We start from the raw sequence: 18,659 nt of genomic DNA on the forward strand, positions 1-18,659 counted from the left end.
GTCATGGGAGTGCCAAAACAAAGGGCAGGACAAGGGAACCAAAATGGGAGGTTAGTGTCAAAATGAGCACTTTTAGCTCAAATTATTACACTTTATCTTCTTGTGAGTGATTATTAGAGTATTCAATATTTTTCCGTGATAGTTATATGTTAAAAAAAATCTCATTTTGAGCTGAATGAACACTAATGTAAGCTGGAGATTTACAGTAAATTATTACATTCACTCGTTTTTGCTAACAGACTTTTACAGACTTCTCAATTTCTCAAATTTACAAATTTCTCAATTTTTTTAAATCAGTGACAAAAAAAGTCATGAAACTTTGACTTGGTTTTGTGCAGAAAAGCATCAGTATAATCCACGTAGACAAACCTGAGCTGCCAGCTGTCAAATTTTTATTTATTTTTTTTTATTTAAATCAGATTTAAGGTTAATAGAGAGATTTACTCACATTTACTTATATTTCAGCCAACGGGATATAATTTGCATCATGGCTTAAACACTGATTCATTTTCACTTATAAACTAATAAATCATAAATAATTTCCCTTCATCTATTTTCACTCATCGTGCTCCCTCTGGTGGCCGGACGCAGAACTGCACCTTGTTGGAGATTCTGACTTTCTCTGCATGAAGCTGACATTTCTATTTTCTGTTTATAGATTGATGTATTTCCTGTACCAGCATTCCCTGGAGTGTTTTATCCCTCTTATACTACAGCAACTACAATTTTTTATTTACTAATGAATGACACATGATGGGCGGCACGGTGGTGTAGTGGTTAGCGCTGTCGCCTCACAGCAAGAGGGTCCGGGTTCGAGCCCCGTGGCCGGCGAGGGTCTTTCTGTGCGGAGTTTGCATGTTCTCCCCGTGTCCGCGTGGGTTTCCTCCGGGTGCTCCGGTTTCCCCCACAGTCCAAAGACATGCAGGTTAGGTTAACTGGTGACTCTAAATTGAGCGTAGGTGTGAATGTGAGTGTGAATGGTTGTCTGTGTCTATGTGTCAGCCCTGTGATGACCTGGCGACTTGTCCAGGGTGTACCCCGCCTTTCGCCCGTAGTCAGCTGGGATAGGCTCCAGCTCACCTGCGACCCTGTAGAACAGGATAAAGCAGCTAGAGATAATGAGATGAGATGACACATGATACTCTTTATCTGTTTATCGTTGCATTGAATGCATGATGAATTAGAACTTTATAAAGTAGTGAAACTGCACACAGCTGCTCGACTGTTTTTTTTTTTTAAAGAATCAGACTGAAACAGTGTCACTGACTGGAAACAAGCAGATTTACCGACACTAATCAGTTTATTGAGTGAGTTAGACTTTGTGATTACTGGAGTGGAAGTGAACACACTCTCACTGATCTGTGAGTTGGCTCTTTAATCAGCACCAGGAATCTATCAGTACTCACTGTGAGATTTAAACATGACCTTACGGTCACAAGGTGCAGCTCCTTAATCACTGAGATTCTGGTCAGCGTTTGTGGTGCAGATGTTGAAGCCACTTCCTTTCAGCTAATTGGATTTTTTCCCCCTCTTTAAATGTCAGACAGCTTCCACGAGCAGTTAAAGACAGACAGCTGGTTCCTGAAGTCGGACCGGCGCCTGGACACCGAGCTGGTGGATAAAATCATTCTGCAGTTGAACAGAATCTACCCTCAGATTCTCACCGACAAGGAGGCCACCAAGGTGAGACTGAGTCAGGAAACGTCCTGAAACACCAGACAAACGTGTGTCCTACTTACACAGCACAAAGGGGAAAAGAATGCCTGCTGAGGGCATGTCCCTGAATCTACTGTGTGTGTGTGTTGTACAGTTCCGTGATCTGGATGTGCCCACATGTGTGCGACTGTCTGAGTTGCTCACACACCTTCAGGAGAAAGGGGAGGAAGCGTGCCGAGAGTTTTACCGCGCGCTTCACCTGCACGTGGAGGAGGTGTATTTCAGCCTCCCAACACGCCTCCGCCGCCGTCGGGGTCAGAGAACCGCACACACGCACGCACACACACACACACACACACACACACTCAACCGTCTGCTCAGGTATCCTCTCAGACATCCTGTTCTTACACTCTGTTCAACAAAACACTTAAAGACCACATCAGGGAGATTTTTCTTCACGTTGCCTAACACCCTCCCTCCCCCCCTCCCCCCTCAGGACACACAGAACAGTGTGAGAGTTCGGAGAACGTTTTCCAACCAGAACAGATACAGAAACCTTCACTGATCTCACGAACTCGCCACTGGAACTGATTTCGATCAGTGACACTCATCTGGTTAAGAGTCCTCCGAGACTTCGATACCTTTCTCCAAACGTAATTATTTTTACATTTTAACACACAACAGTTTTATCCATTCCGTTCCATAGCATCAGTTCTTTCTACATCCGGATGAGAAACAAATAAAAATAAAGGACAGATGTTTCCCCTCTCCCTCACTCCCACTGGCGGCCTTCAAGCTTTACAGAACATTAAACTCTGCTGAACTTCATGACATCACCTGGCCCCACCCACTTTGATTTTTTTCCATGTCCTTTCACTGTAACTGGCAGGGCTTGAAATCCAACATTAGCAGGTGACAACTTGCTTCTGACGCTGTTGCCGTTGTTGCTTGTGGGCGTGGCCTGTCCAGCACCCCCTCCCCTTTTTTTTTTTGAACAGCTTCTAAAGCGAAAGTGAATTAAACACAAATGAAATAATGTGCAGATCCGAGGCACCAATCGCTGACAACTGTTAATACATTTAAAAGAGCAGTGAAAATTTCCTTTATAGTAAATAATTAGGGGCTGCACGGTGGTGTAGTGGTTAGCGCTGTCGCCTCACAGCAAGAAGGTCCGGGTTCGAGCCCCGTGGCCGGCGAGGGCCTTTCTGTGCGGAGTTTGCATGTTCTCCCCGTGTCCGCGTGGGTTTCCTCCGGGTGCTCCGGTTTCCCCCACAGTCCAAAGACATGCAGGTTAGGTTAACTGGTGACTCTAAGGTGGTGTTTACATTAGACCGTATCCGTCTCGTTTTCGTCGCGGATGCACTGTCCGTTCACATTAAAACGCCGGGAAACGACTCCACAGGCGGAACAATTTGAATCCGCCAGGGCCCACGTATTCAACCCAGTTCGTATCTGATCCGGTGCTGTGTAAACATTGAGGAACGAGGAAACGCTGTGCTGAGCTCTAGCTGACGTCGTCATTGGACGACGTCACCGTGACATCCACCTTCCTGATTCGCTGGCGCTGGGATCACACACACAGCGGCTCAGTCCCGAATCACTGCTCGTGCGCTTCACTCGCGCGCTCTGTGAGCTGCGCAGGGCCGGAGTGCGCACCCTCCAGAGGGCACTCGCTGTTCAGGGCGGAGTGATTTGGAGCGCAGGAGGAAGCGCTGAGCCGCACTGAGGTTTATTTACACATTTCAACTTATTTACCTCCTTCAGGCGCTTAAACTCAGTGAGAACATGAACATCACAGCCAGGTGTGTTTATCTGCTGGAGAAGGTGTTCGCTTGCCATCCTTCCACTTGCAAGTGGTGAGTGACTTGCGCATGCCCGATATGCACTGGGATCATGTGACGTGCCGTCTAATTAGTCATGTGATTTGCGTATCCGTGTATTGGCGTTGCTGTGTGCACGCGAATCGTTTTAAAAACGTTAATCTGATGATCCGCTGATACGGTCTAATGTAAACACCACCTAAATTGAGCGTAGGTGTGAATGTGAGTGTGAATGGTTGTCTGTGTCTATGTGTCAGCCCTGTGATGACCTGGCGACTTGTCCAGGGTGAACCCCGCCTTTCGCCCGTAGTCAGCTGGGATAGGATCCAGCTCGCCTGCGACCCTGTAGAACAGGATAAAGCGGCTACAGATAATGAGATGATATATATAAAAATAACAACCTCACCAACGATCTCGACTCCGTCTGATCAAGTGAGAGGCCGGTTGAGATCACATGAAACCACGGTGTTCAGCTTTTCTTACGTTTGTGTGTCAAACAGTAAAAGGGATGTAATTTCAGTGAGGAGGGAAAGCTGTGAATGAGGAACTGAAGAAACATCAGACCACATACACATTTTCACACACTTTGACACACACGCTCCATGATATCTCCATCAGAGGAATCATTCGAGCTGGCTGTTTGGATTTGTGGCTTTTACAGCGTTCTATATCTGTAGGAAACGAGCTGTCGCTTTCTCTCCGGATCGTGTGGACGCTGGGTCGCGGTTCCACAAATAAACATGACATGAGAGGATCGTAATCAGTCCGATAACCGCTGGAACAGACAGACACTGTGTTCGACATTAACTCTGAATCATGTGATTTCTGTAGAATCTGTGGATCCGACGCTGAGGCCGAACATCAGACCCACTGAGAGATACGTCTTAAACGAACAGGGTAATCTCCCATCACCTTCTGTTGGACAACAGGCATGTTCTCGTCAGGGCTCTGACCTGCGATTCCCATCTCTCTTTCTCTCTGCAGGGCCGCTGTTCTTCCTCAGCTGTTTCAGCGCGGTTGTCGGAGCAGCGTTGCTGTATTATTACGGCGGTAAGAGCACGAACAGAGTTGCTGTGAATCTGTACCGCCCCACGCCATTTATCATTTCAATGACATTTAGACTAAAACACAAATTAATCATCGTCATTCATCTTTAATATAAATCCCTCGTGTGTGTTTAGATGTGAAGGCAGCATCAGGTTCGAGCAGCGCTCTGGGCTTCGCCGCTCTCAGGATTGGGAGAAAGGTCCGAGAGGTTCTGATCTGGTACACAGAAGACGGGCTGGGCCGATAACCTCACACACTGCTCCGGTTTTTAACAGTTTTACACTCACGCGATGCTCTGTTCACCTGAAAGATTCCTGCGGGTTTAAAGTGCCTTCCAAAGTTTTTTTTTTTTTGTAAGGATTGTGTCCATCCTGTGCATGATATAACAGGACACGCCCAAAGCTGTTCCAGACTTCTGTCTCATTTCAGTTCATTTTTCCCCACAAGAAAACTCAATCTCTGTAGATCTCGTCTGGCGTTACTGTGAATGATAGTAATGCTCATTTTATATATATATTTTTAACAAAGCAAAAGAAACAGTTGTGAACCCGAGGCGTGTTCATGGTGTGGGTTTGTAAATGCGTCCCTGAACGTGTTAGAGCTGAAGGAACCTGAGGTCGGACGCTGTCGAACCGGACCAATCGGAAAAGGAACAGGGATCTGGTTTTTGTTTTGTTTTTTAAATTGTTTCACCTGATTTACATGCGTGTGTTTTCACAGAAACTTCCATATGCACTAATCTTTGCAGAATCTGTACATTTCTTCAAGGTAAAGACACTCAGAAGGTCACAATGCTCTCGAATGAGGTGCTGCTCTGGACCGGGCGTGTGCCCATAATCAGCTGTAAAAATATCAGAGTTTTTTATTGTGGACGCTTTAAATCATCGTCACTAACGCTAACACGAGTTACACTACACCATGGAACCCAGTTGCATCCGGAACCCTGCGTCAGTTCGTGGCCCGAGGAGTCATTCGAGTGAGTCGTTTAGTTGTCACTGAATTTAGACAGAAATTAGAATCCTAATGTCGAATTTGTCACAGAGTCAGTGGTTTAAAAAAACGACTGCGTGTCTGTCACTCGTCAAATAATACACAGTGATACCAACGTTCTGATTAACGACAGCGGCATGGAACCCAGGATAAAGAGACAGCAGCTTAGTGACGCTTCGCTTGTTCCAGGATCCGTCTGAGGAAATATCCAGTGACTACAAGTAAACAAGCGTCATCTAATGCCGAGATCAGACGACACGATATTTTTCCTTCCCGATGGTCACAGCGTCAGATCAGACGATCGTAGTGCCATAAATTCTTGCCATGTTTTGGTCGCGAGACTGGAAACACTACAAGTTCGGCACGGATCAATCATCGAGCAGGAGGGTCAAGAAACTGTCCATCAGAGCGATCAAGGAAACGCATCGGAGGATCTGTGCGAGCAAACAGAAAAAATTCTGACATGCTGGATTGTTGCTTCAGGAGTCCTGGACGCCACGCCGCCGTTCTGTGATTATCATCTCACGACAAGGTCTGTTTGTCATCCCGATGTTCGGATTCACTGGAAATTTGTCCGCTGTGTCAAAATCAGGCTGAATTTATGGAGTTTGATTTCGGCATAAACGTCTCCAAGTGAACCCGCAGTCGTACACTAAAGCAGTGTCCCCACAGGGGGCGCCAGAGAGAGGATATGGAGTTGTAAATCACCTGGGTCGCCAACAAACTCACACTGGCATCACAGATCAAACAGAACGCTGTGCACGAGAGACTGGCATCATTCAGACAGAATAAGATACAGATAATTCTTTACTGATGCTCAAAGGGGAAATCACATTCCAAATCTTTATAAAACCGGCTGGGGTTCATTCTGTGCTTTTCGCAGTTTTGTTATACATTTTGTTTGACATGGACCATTGAGAAGAAATCTGTGCCTTTACAAGCTTTTGTAATTTGAGGTGTTTTTTTTTTAATGAGGGCCTGAGACTGAAAATAATTGCGAGTCATGCAGTCGGCACACGTTTATCTCAGACAGCATGATGAAAGTCGAAAGAGTGTGAAGTGGAAGTGTTGTTGAGGCTGAAGTCATCGTACCAGGACACAGAAGCCAGGAATTAACGGGTTCATGCTCATAACTTCCTCTTTATTCCTGTTCCTCATTAACAGGGTAAAAGCCATGGTGACTGCGAGGCTAGAACACGTACGGCAGGGTGATGGGGTGTTTGAGATCTGAGGTTTTACAGAAACACTGATAATTTTTATGAAAGTTTGTTCAAACTCGAATGCGTTTCAATTCACTGGCGTGCCTGATCTTGTTTTTGTACCCATTTTCAATCAATCAATAAATAAATCCAAACACTAGTGCTTCATCATCTTTATTCTTCTCTGTTTTTGTCTTGTTTTAATAAAAAAGAGCATTCCTTAAAAGAAGATACAGTGCTAACATCTCACACACACATGATCGATTTATTTATTTTTAAAAAAAATAAAAATCATTGATCACCCAGGCATTGCTGTATAGAGCTGAAATGAAGGCAGCAGATATATTTTGGTGTGTTGGTGATGTGATGGAGCTCCTGAGCACAATCCGACTCTCCAGCTTCAGTCTCCGTTCAGCCGAGCAACACGATCACGTCGCTATCTCTAAACAGGAAGCAGTTTAGGAAACTGATGGCATCAGTGACAAACAATTTGTAAATAAAGCCATACGGTCATCCAGCGTGCTCACGTGTTGATTGGACGAGGCATGTTTGGTGTCTGATGTTGATTTGTTTATTGCACGGTGTTTCTGCAGATCGGATCGGTCCCACACTGATCGGGGCACTTCAGTAAAAAATAAGAAAAAAAAAATGCACAAAACAAAGAAGTAGTACAAACAAACATCGGACACCAGACACGCCCTGAAAGTGTGGATTAGATTCGGTACGGTTTTATAAATTAGATTTTTTTTGTTCAAATTATGTTAATACTGAAAGGGTTTTGGACTCTTGAACTCAGTTTAGCTTTGATTTTGAAAAGCAAAGTCATGAAGAAACCACCTACGAGTACACAGGGTCTCTTCAGTCAAACACACACACACTGGATTGGATAAACAGACAGGAACAAAACTTATTATTACAAAATGAATAGAGCAGAAATGTGGTTATGTGTGTGACGGCCTGCGAAAACCTTCACATGGTGAAAAAGTCAACAACAATCCCCAGTACAGTGGCAGGATTTTAAAGTGGGGTTCGCTCCACAAGTGAAAAGGGAGAAAATAACTTTTCCAGATTTCACCCTGACTCCAGCGCACTCCGTCAGTTTGTGATTACAATCTGAATTCATTCGGCTTGTGTGTGTTTTGCTCCAACACGTAACGTTCCAGCAACTGGATTAAAGTAATCGAGGTTTTAGACGTCTTTAAAATCAAACAAAACCCAAAAAGTAAACTCCTTTATACTGACAGATAAAATCCATACAGGACATGGTCGAGTGTTCGCTTGTTCATATTTGTACCTGTATACAGATTGTTGTTCTTTTCAAATAAAATGTCCCTGGGCGCTGATATCTTACTCACGCTGAGGTTCAAAACTCACATTCGGAGTACAAACTGCACGAGAAAATCCGAGATTGTGGCATCACTTCAACACCACGTGGCTGACTGAGGCTGAGATCTAGTGGATACATCGCTTCTAAATTGTTGTAAACAACCATAAAGATGCCGAGTGTCAAACACTGGCGGCTTTAAAATAATCCTGATCACTGAAGTAGTGAAATTTCTCTCTGTCTCTCTCTCTGTCTCTCTCTCACACACACACACATGTAAACAGTGAGCAGACACACACCCAGCCTTTGGGAGCCTTTTGCTGCCTATAAATGCTCCAAATTTTTCCTTGTATTTTTATGAGATATGGTTTTGTTTGTTTGTTTGTTTTTATTCATTGAGAAAAGTGATCTTTTTAGGCAGCAAGCATCACGTTGCTATGACAACGGTCATCGTTTCCAAGTATCTGTGTCAGTACCGCATAAGCGTTATCTTGCCGAGAGAGATTTAAACTTGCAAAGATAAAAGTGAAGTTGGTTGATTCGCGGATTTTGTTGCTAGTAAAAATCACACCGTTACAGAAAACTGCTGATTAGATTTTTAGAATTCGAAGCTTTTATTTGTCACATAGACATTACAGCACAGGGACATTTTTTATATTTAAAGCCTAGGTCACAACCGGCCGTACGTGCTCCTACGGCTGGTCTACATGCAAAAAACACAAGAAACACACGGAGGGCGCACGTGAAACGAACGGAGGGCGCGCGTGTGACATGCTGATTTTTGAGCCGTAGACTGGCCGCAGACCGGCCGCAGAGGTTCTTTGTCATGTCAAACAAACTCTACGGGCGCTTACGTTTTTTTCAGGTTACAAGACAAACTTACGGCCAACGTGCGTCTTTCTCCACGAACAAAAAAAACGCAGCGATTTGGGAAACGCCAAAAATCGCACGGCCAAAAAAATCGTACGTCCAGTTGTGACCTAGGCTTAACCCCTCTGAAGCAATAAGCTCACACACACACATATACACACACACAGACAGAGAGAGAGAGAGCGTAGTGGCGCCTGGGGATTTTTTTTTAAATCAGAAGCCTTTATTTGACAGCTCTGTGTAATGAAGGTAAACGGCGTTCTCGTGAGCCGGTAACATCACAAGTGGAAATCCGGTTTCAGTGTAGATGACTCCATCCAGATCAACCTATTTTTTTAACAATATCATAACTTTTAAAATGGAAAAATTGCTGTTCTAAAGTTTTATTTTTAAATTAAAGTGTGGAATGGCACATCAGGGCACATGATCTGCAAACGGCGTTTATTTTTTGGGTTTTGTTTGACTTCAAGCAAACTCACTGAATTTACAACTGCGTGTGACACAGATTCGAAAGTTAATCGAAACATTTCCATGTTGTTCAGATGAATTTATGGGTTCTTAAAGTTGAAGTGTCAGAATATTTTTGAGGAGGAAAAAAAATTCGATTCTGAACAAACCCTGACCTGCTGGTGAGAATTCAGCGACAGTGACATCACTGAACATGTTGTACATTCGTACGAAAGTCTCGTCAGGTGAACAGAATTATGGGACTGGGTTCTCTGAGGAGGAACCACATCTTCATTGAAGCGTTTAGTTTGAATGAAATAAGGATTCATTATTTTGATTCGTCAATTGTTCAGGATGGAAACGTCACTGGCTTCATTTTTTCATCCTGTAAATCTGAGATACTCCACTTATAATTTCTAAAACAAATAAAATGTGAGCGGTAAATACAGTTCACTTCGCCACCTTCAGGTGAGAAAACAGCTGCTTTCAAACACAAGCCGCTTGAACACAGCTGTATTACAGCTTCACTGACAGTTCCTTCACTTTCATCGACTTCTGTCTTCAGCGCTTCATCAGACTGATGAACGCTTTCCTCTTACTGGCTCCCTGACGCAACACATGATAAACCCACGGTGTGATGCATGTAAAATAGAAATACTATGTGCAGTGAAATTGTATTACATTTTCTTCTCATGCAAAATCAGGCTGAAGAGCAATCTGCGACTGACTGTTTTTCCTTGAGAGATCCACCGATGTAACAGCAAGGCAGTGAAGGTTTCGCTTTTCCGTGTGGCGTGTTGTCCTCATGCAACAAATATGCAAAAGATCCCGTGTGTTTGTCTCTTGCAGCCGGAGCTGGTCCACTCACACTCACTCGTACAGTCAGTCGTGGAGAAGGTCAGCAGGTCTGGTGATGGTGAAAACCTCCTCCATCATTCCCAGGACTCCAGTCATGCTCAAGTTTTCTCACAGCCTCAGACCTGAGAGGGATTTTCATGCTGGAATCAATCTCAGATGATCTTGAAATACGTCACCAAGTTTAGTTTTGAAACATTCACATTACTGACGGTCACCAATCCTGTTCCTGAAGATCAACCTTCTTTCTACCTTGGTTTCATCTCCAAAATCATCCAGAGCTAACACACCTTTTTAGTTGATCAAGAATGTGAGGTGGGCACGATGATGGTTGGAGCTAAAGTCTTCAAGGAGGAGATCTCCAGGAACAGGGTTGGTCACCACTCATCCACACCGTGGGCCAGATCTCCTGAACCTGGAGACCTACAGTTAAATTCTGTTCAGGTCTGATTCCTCGCTTAATAGAAAATAAACCTGTCTTTTGGTCACCTTAGCTCCGCCCACTCACATTTCAGCTTATCTGCATAACATGCAAATTACTCAGGAGAGTCTCAACCTCAACAATCATCTAAAACATGTAAAACACATTCAGCACAGGTTAAGCCTTTCTCCCTGATCCAGTCAAAGTTTGATATGCTGCATCACTGTGGTTTTCTAAATCACATGCTCACAGAGAGCCAATCAGATTTCAGCAGCCATTTGACAGCCTGAGCATTGTTCAGCCAGCTTGTGAAGTAATGCTTGGACCCCGATGATCGCTGCTTGTGGCGTTATTCTTTACTCATTTTGATTTTTGCCTGCTAAGTTTTGGGTTTAGCATTTTATATTTTTTTATAACTGTTATCTCACAGTTCATCTGTTCACCAATTAATAATAATAATTAAGTAATTAATGAATAACGTGGGTGTTTGAAGACTTGATGATGTTTGTTAAGATGTAGATCAGATCCAAACACCATCTGTGTGGTTACTCGATCAGTGAAGTGAAGTGGATGAGTGTGTTCGTGTGTGTACCTGATGCGTGCGATCTCCCCGTGGATCACGCGCCGGTTTTGGGTCTCTGCACACCGAACGCCGTGATGAAGACATTCACAACAACGATGATGAAGACGAGGGCTGTGGAGATGTTTTCCAGAGTGTTCAGCTGGTAGTGTTTACTCTCGTCGTTCAGATTCCATTTCACTAAACAACAATGACCGAAGACACAGTGCAGAATTAACAAACAAGAAAAATAATACGAATAATAACGATCATGAGTTGGAATGTTTGCAGGTTTTCTTTGAACGGATATAAAATCGCGTGTCTCACCGATGAAGATGAGCAAAATTCCGACGATGATCTGCAGGATGAGTGAGATGCTGATGAGTGCGATGAGAGGTGTGTAGAAGCTGAAGGATGGGCCCTCCTCCAACACGGCCTTCAGCTGAGATGCGTTCGCCAGCAGCAGCGCTACGTCCAGCATGCTCTCCGCCGCGCTCTTCTTATTCGCGTAGTTGTTCATGTTGAGAGGGGATGACGTCCTCCTTCTGTAGTATCCCGGTCTCAAAACCTAAAGACACACACACACACACACACACACACATCCTGTCATTACAGCGTCCTGAGTCCAGGTAATGAACAGTCATTACACTGGGATAAACAGAGCCTACAGGTGGATTGGGGCGGCGTCAGCAGTAACGCGGGTGTTGTACCGGACCGTTGTGGTGAAGAGGGAGCTGAGCCGGAAGGCAAAGCTTTCGATTTACCAGTCAGTCAATCTACGTTCCAACCCTCACTGATGGTCATGAGCTTTGGGTAGCGACTGAAAGGATGAGATCACGGATCCAGGCGGCTGAAATGAGCTTTCTCCGTAGGGTGGCTGGGTTCAGCCTTAGAGATGAGGAGGGTGAGGAGCTCAGACATCCGGAGGGATCGCGGAGTTGAGCCACTGCTCCTTCATGTCAAAATGAGTCAGCCGAGGTGGTTCGGGCATCTGATTAGGATGCCTCCTGGGCGCCTTCCTTTGGAGGTTTTCTGGGCATGTCCAACTGGGAGGAGACCTCGGGGTAGAGCCAGAACACACTGGAGAAATTATATATCTCATCTGGCCTGGGAGCGCCTTGGGATCCCCCAGGAGGAACTGGAAAGTGTTGCTGGGGAGAGGGACGCCTGGAATACCCTGCTTAGCCTGCTGCCACCGTGACCCAACTTCGGATAAGCGGAAGAAAATGGATGGATGGATGGATGGATGGATGGATGGATAAACAGAGCATCACTGAGGAAAGGATGCAAAAGAAACAAACTGGTGTTTTAAAAACTAAGAGGCCTCCTGTGACACAACACTGAACATCTGGAGAGCTGAAACCCTGAGTTCTGCATGTTCATCTCACAGTTTTAACAGTTTCTTTAACCGTTTCAGGAGGAACGTTTCTTCACCTGGTGATTTTTTTTTTTTACAAATAAAATGTCATCGGGCGGCACGGTGGTGTAGTGGTTAGCGCTGTCGCCTCACAGCAAGAAGGTCCGGGTTCGAGCCCCGTGGCCGGCGAGGGCCTTTCTGTGTGGAGTTTGCATGTTCTCCCCGTGTCCGTGTGGGTTTCCTCCGGGTGCTCCGGTTTCCCCCACAGTCCAAAGACATGCAGGTTAGGTTAGCTGGTGACTCTAAATTGAGCGTAGGTGTGAATGTGAGTGTGAATGGTTGTCTGTGTCTATGTGTCAGCCCTGTGATGACCTGGCGACTTGTCCAGGGTGAACCCCGCCTTTCGCCCGTAGTCAGCTGGGATAGGCTCCAGCTTGCCTGCGACCCTGTAGAACAGGATAAAGCAGCTACAGATAATGAGATGAGATGATAAAATGTCATCATTGGCAAACTGCTGCAGTGTAAGAGGAATAAAATATTTTGGAGTGTGCTGTTCTCAGACAGTCATCAGCTTGGGAAGAGTCACTCCATTTCATCACGCTGATTACTTTCCGACAACACCATGCCCCCGAATGTTTTATTCCTCACTAATTCCACTCCTTGTTAGATCTTGCCTCTTGTCTATGTGGAGTTTTCCGAATGTTCCCAAGTTTCAAGTTAACTCTGCTCCTCGGAGGATTCCTGTTCTGGATGCCACATGTTTTTCCCACAAAGAAAGTGAAAGTAACTTGAGGGTTTACTGCAGGATAATCAGAAGTGAGGAAGCAGAAGGATACCATGATACATTTCCTTCCTCATGCTCCGAGGAGCAGAGTTAACTTGAAACTCGGGAGCATTCGGATAATTGTGGTGGACGTGACACTGCATATGGGGTGATGGTGGCTCAGTGGTGATGCCCGAGCAGAAGGTTAGGAGGTCAAGCCCCAGCACCACCAAGCTGACACTGTTGGGCTCTTGAGCAAAGCCCTTGACCCTCTCTACCCCAGAGGTGCTGGATCGCAGCTGACCCTGAGCTCTGACCCCAACTTCCTAACAAATCTGAGATAGGTGGAAAAAAAATTCACTCGATTGTAAAGTCAAAGTCCTTCCTATGCCAGAACCTGGTCTTCCCAGGCAGTCTCCTGTCCTAGTACTAACCAGGCCATTAAGGCACACTGGGTGGCGCCGATGTCTGCTTCTATAGTCCTCAGCCTCTCGCCTATTGAGGTATTTCACCTGACGTCACAGGGTCACGTGACGCCCTGGTGTCCGCCATTTTGAACGTCAAGCTAGCTAATGTCAACAACAGTAGCTGGTATGTTACTGTAGCAATGTTTACGTTCAGTCATTTGGATGACTGTTAAAACCTTTCAGTCTCAAGTTTTTCCTTTACTGTATTTACTAGTTTACTGAGCTAGCGCGCGCAGGCCGCCGGGGAGCTAGCACGCGCTAGCTCCCAGCTTGCCCGAGCGCGCTAGCTCAGTAAACTAGTAAATCCAGTAAAGGAAAAACTTGAGACTGAAAGGTTTTAACAGTCATCCAAATGACTGAACGTAAACATTGCTACAGTAACATACCAGCTACTGTTGTTGACATTAGCTAGTGCTAACAGCTAGCTTCTAGTGCACTGCTACAACTACACCGACCCTAATAATACAGTTCTTGGTCATTGCCTGGTAACAGCAAATTTATAACGGGCCATGTCTCAACAGACTAAGAAGTTATTTCAATGACATTTAATAACATTTTGTTTATCCTGAGGACCAAAAGTAAATGAAAATGTGAACAAACCTTAGCTGTAATAAGATGGCGACCACCGGCTCCAGGGACGACCCGCTGATGTAGGCATGTTACCCAGCCTGACACAAAATATTTGTAGGTATCCAAACTCGTACGCTTTCAGATCAATACCTGTGTATGGCGATGGGTTTTTAATGACATAGGTATACAGATCATGTGGGCCGAAGTCAGGTAAAGACGAGGGCTTCGTGTACTTCCGTACGTCAGTGAACAATCCTGGTGGAAGCAGGTAAACGTCGTTCTCTAAGCCTGCTAACCTCAATTTTTGCAAATACCTCTCCCTCTGCTCGCCCTGTAAATGCCCTACGTCGCTGGATAGTGAAGGTGTTTTCTGCATCTCGCTCCTTTTTCTTTTATGTTTTTCGTTTGTCGCCTTCCTCGCATTCAAACTGATTCGAGCCGTGACGTCCAAAATGGCAGCATCACATGACTTGGTCACGTGGGTGAAATACCTCAATACAGCTAGGGTTACGGTGAGGGGCGCGTAACTGTGAGAGTTTGACTCCCCACTCACATCTGTACTGCAGTGTAACTTGCCAGACAAGAGTAGGTACAATTTTTATGATGGTCTTTGGTATGAGCCCACCGCGAGTAAAACTCGCAAACTCCCGATCGAGAGGCGGACACGCTAACCACTAGGCCAGCTCGTGGTGTCTATCGTAAAGTATGTGTGATAAATAAAACCTTCTTCTTCTTCTGTTTAGACACTCTTCTGGAAAAAATCATGTTCAACACGACTCTTGACTTCAGACTAGTCCTGATCCATCTGAAGTGTTTTTGTAAAATGCTCACATCCCTCTATTTTGGGGGAACAAAAAGTAAAAAACATTGCTCTATTTTGCAATTTCGGCACAAATGTCTGTCCAATTTTGTATAAGTTCATTGCTCAATCAACAGCTTCCTGCTTCCACCCAAGCCGTTGTCATGTCAATGATATCAACAACTCTATTTGTCAAGTACTGAAGTATTTCTGCAGCCTCCATGCAGTCAAAGTGTCCAAGGGAACTGAAAAAAAAGCATTTTATCCAAAAATAGATACTGGAATACGACAAGATGTGCTTAAACAGTGTTGATGTGTTTCAACATGCTCTCATCCGTACTGAACGAGAATCAAGTCCTTTTTGTGATTTAAAAAAAAACCCACACACGACTCACTTTGCCAGGAAAAGCAATCGCACACACAGAGCTTGTGTTTCACTTAAATACAGGTCACTGTGAACATTTTTTACTCCAGGAATTGTTGTGCATCATTCTTATTGCCTTTTTTGGGTTGATTTCCTGTTTGGAATGGCGTGAAGGAAGTGCGGATATTCAGTTACAAGTGTGATGATGAAGCTTGGGGCCAGAAAAGTGTACACGAGAACGTCTGTGGGTAAAAGTCGAGACTCTGCTCTTTTTACTCTGCGAACCTGATAAAGTGAGCCTGTGAGACAGGAATGAAAACGAGTCAGAGGTCAGTTTTATTCTGTTCACTGTCCTGCTGTTCGCCTTTTATGTACAAAGTGTAGGTTTTCACCAAACCCTTCATTTCAGTTCATTACACTGTCATGACAAGGATTATGTAATTACTACATTCCTACATGTCTAAAAAAAAAAAACGTTCCGTTGGAGCCGAGAGTTTATTTTTAACTTTCATGGAACACTTGATGGGATTATGGGATTTTCCAAAGGATATGTGGGAGTCTTCATCAAACTGGTTTAAAATAAAAAAAGACAAGTCTTTATTCCAAGGAGCCCAAACAGTGCCCTGAAACGCAGGCGATAAAACTGTGATCGGCGTGTTGAATTGGCCTGTACCCAGCGAAGCATGGCGTTGGCCTCATGCCCCAAACACCACCATGATCATGTGACACACTGGAATTTCTGGGAAAACAGGAAACCGTTTCAGATGTCAAATGGTCACCGTTCATAATTCTACAGAGTGCTCTGTCTGATTATTCCCTTACTTATGAACAATACAAAATCAGGAAATGAGTCATTAAGATTATAAAAGGGAAACCACAATATAACAAAACGTGAGAGTGCACCAGTGGAGTGGAATAAAAGACAAACCTGTTCCAAGAGTCATGTTCTCAGGATGACATTATCACATTAAATACCTTCATCTAAACACAGCTGGACAGCTGTGTTACGTTTGTTAATATGATGGTTGGAATTTAGTGGAACGGCCTCATTGTGTTTATGAAGCTTCAGCAAACCAAAACTTCATTTCCCGAGCGTGCCAGTGCTTTCGGGTGGAGCCGAGTCTCTGCTCAACAGACGAGCCCTTGTGTGAAACAGCAGGAAAAGACTGAGAGACTCAACGCAACTTCCACACACACACACACACACACACACACACTGTCTCCAGGCTGCCCGGACAGAGCCACTTATCTGAATGGTTCTGTCTGTGTGATCTCTTTCCTTATCCCCCTCCTCACACCAGTATATCCTCCTACACTGGATCTGTCCATCTCTCTCTCTCTCTCTTTTTTTACTTCAAAATGTCAAGTGTCACTCAGATCTCTGGAACATTCGATATGTCATATGGTCACGGTTCACAATTCTACAGAAAGAAAGTTCCCTTTCTTGTGAACAATGCAAATTCAGGAAATGCACGTGTCATCATATTTTCGTGAAAAGTGGAACTACTGAGATTTTTGTGCAAGATGTAGCATACTTCATGTTTTTCACAATATCCTGTTCATCTTCCTGACATCCTGCAAGTGTATAATAAAGCAACATTATACACATTCAGGCTGAACGATATATTGTTGAGGAGTTATTGCGATATCAGACAGAGACACTCATCAGGACATCTGTGTGTCTGGTTGACCAATAAATTACCTTCGTTATTTTTATTTCCCACGTCCTCTGGTTTGCGTGGCAGGGTAAAATAGTGACAATGTGGCTCCCAAGTGGCGCCACAACAACAAAAAAAGGCATTGCTGTATCCATTGCAAGATTGAAACCATATGATGCCACAGCCATCCACGGCCACAGGTCCAAGAGATCCAACCCGGCCGAGCTCTCTCTCTCTCTCGCTCTCTCTGGGTAGAAGGCATGCTCTCTTGCTCCTGTCAACCCCAGCGACGCTCGACAATCACCTGTGAGCTCAAGCATGCAAAAGAGGGCGAACAGCTCTTTCCTGCAAGTGTGTTTAGCTGCCCTGTGAACCTCGGAGGATGCACAGGAGAGCCTTCACCCTCCCTGGTTCACAGCTGTCAGATGATTGGGGGAAACCTGACTGGGGGGTCGGAACTGGGAAAACATCTTGAGGAAAAATAAAAAGATTCAAGGAAATTTTAATTTGGAAAAGCGCTGAAAATGTTTCACTCAAGAATGCATTCAAAATCATGTTATTGAAATAATATTGTCTGGCTTTTTTTCATGGTATATCAGATTTATTCCATTCAGCTAGTATGATACTGAACAGGTCGAAGGCGAGTAGCTGAATGGAATATATCTGATAGACCAGGAAAAAAGCCATTATTATTATTATTATTATTATTATTATTATTATTATTACTACACATACACATTCCTTTCCGGTGTTCAGCGCATCTTTCTCTTTCAAAATTCTCTCAAAATCTTCTGTATTTTTTGTAACGAAGCAAACCTGGCGGCCATGTTTGTTTACAAACTGTCCCAGTCGCTCGCTAGCGCAGAAGTTTTACGTCTCCGATGTGTGACACCATGTTGTCTTGACAACCATGCAATATCGTAAACCATATTCAACGCTCATTCTCCATTGGGTAGAGTGATGTAATACACGTAGGATAAGTGATATGGTAACAATATTGCATGCTATCAAACCAAATGAACGAAACCTGCTAGAAGGGAATAGAACACATTTTTATTCCATCGAAAAAGTGTCCTGTATGGATAATAATTTATTATACTTTATTACCGTGGACACTTTCATTCACATATTTTGTCACGACACCTAAATTTAATGCACACTTTCCACATGGAGAACATTTCTGAGCAGAGACAGAAAATTATAGAATTATAGCATGAGCTCTGTAATCTTCCAAAGTCTAGAAGCAAATTAACAGAGAACCATCTTTTCTAATTCTGTTCACCAAACAAGAACTCAGTGAACCTTGAACAATTTTAGAAAGAGAAGTGACAATTTAACTCTTGGTTTATCATCTATTGGGCATCATAAGGGACTGATGTTTCTCAGTGCTTCTTGGATGGATGTTGAAAAAAAAAAAACCTGGTGTGATGCTTCATCTCATTAAAGGAGTACGCCACCCCCAAGTGAAACTGAGTCAGTCCCTGCAGTCCCTA

At 44.3% G+C, this 18,659-nt stretch overlaps 2 protein-coding genes across 5 annotated transcripts in view; one reads left to right on the forward strand and one right to left on the reverse strand.

The window, feature by feature from the left end:
* On the forward strand, positions 1-6,872 carry card19 (caspase recruitment domain family, member 19). Of its 3 annotated transcripts, XM_060910123.1 has the most exons (6): positions 1-50; positions 1,544-1,683; positions 1,811-1,970; positions 4,308-4,373; positions 4,461-4,526; positions 4,658-6,872. In XM_060910123.1, the coding sequence occupies exons 1-6, from the start codon at positions 44-46 to the stop codon at positions 4,768-4,770; spliced, it is 552 nt and encodes a 183-aa protein (XP_060766106.1). In that variant the 5' UTR covers positions 1-43; the 3' UTR covers positions 4,771-6,872. The 3 variants fall into 3 exon arrangements, with proteins under 3 accessions (XP_060766106.1, XP_060766107.1, XP_060766105.1); XM_060910124.1 differs by lacking the exon at positions 1-50 and having other exon boundaries at positions 1,537-1,683; XM_060910122.1 differs by lacking the exon at positions 1-50 and having other exon boundaries at positions 1,537-1,683; positions 4,308-4,526.
* Positions 6,871-18,659, reverse strand: part of ninj1 (ninjurin 1) — a 24,495-nt gene continuing 12,706 nt past the window's right edge. The window contains exons 2-4 of one of the 2 annotated variants that reach the window (XM_060910127.1): positions 11,516-11,756; positions 11,222-11,389; positions 6,871-7,154 (exon numbers count right to left, since the gene is read on the reverse strand). In XM_060910127.1, the coding sequence (XP_060766110.1) occupies positions 11,247-11,389; positions 11,516-11,756 (384 nt within the window). In that variant the 3' untranslated portion in view covers positions 6,871-7,154; positions 11,222-11,246. Of the gene's footprint in view, positions 10,334-11,221; positions 11,390-11,515; positions 11,757-18,659 lie in introns of both variants that reach the window. The other variant, XM_060910125.1, reaches the window with a different exon arrangement.

The sequence above is a fragment of the Neoarius graeffei genome, chromosome 26 (assembly GCF_027579695.1).
Source record: "Neoarius graeffei isolate fNeoGra1 chromosome 26, fNeoGra1.pri, whole genome shotgun sequence".
Lineage (NCBI taxonomy): Eukaryota > Metazoa > Chordata > Actinopteri > Siluriformes > Ariidae > Neoarius > Neoarius graeffei.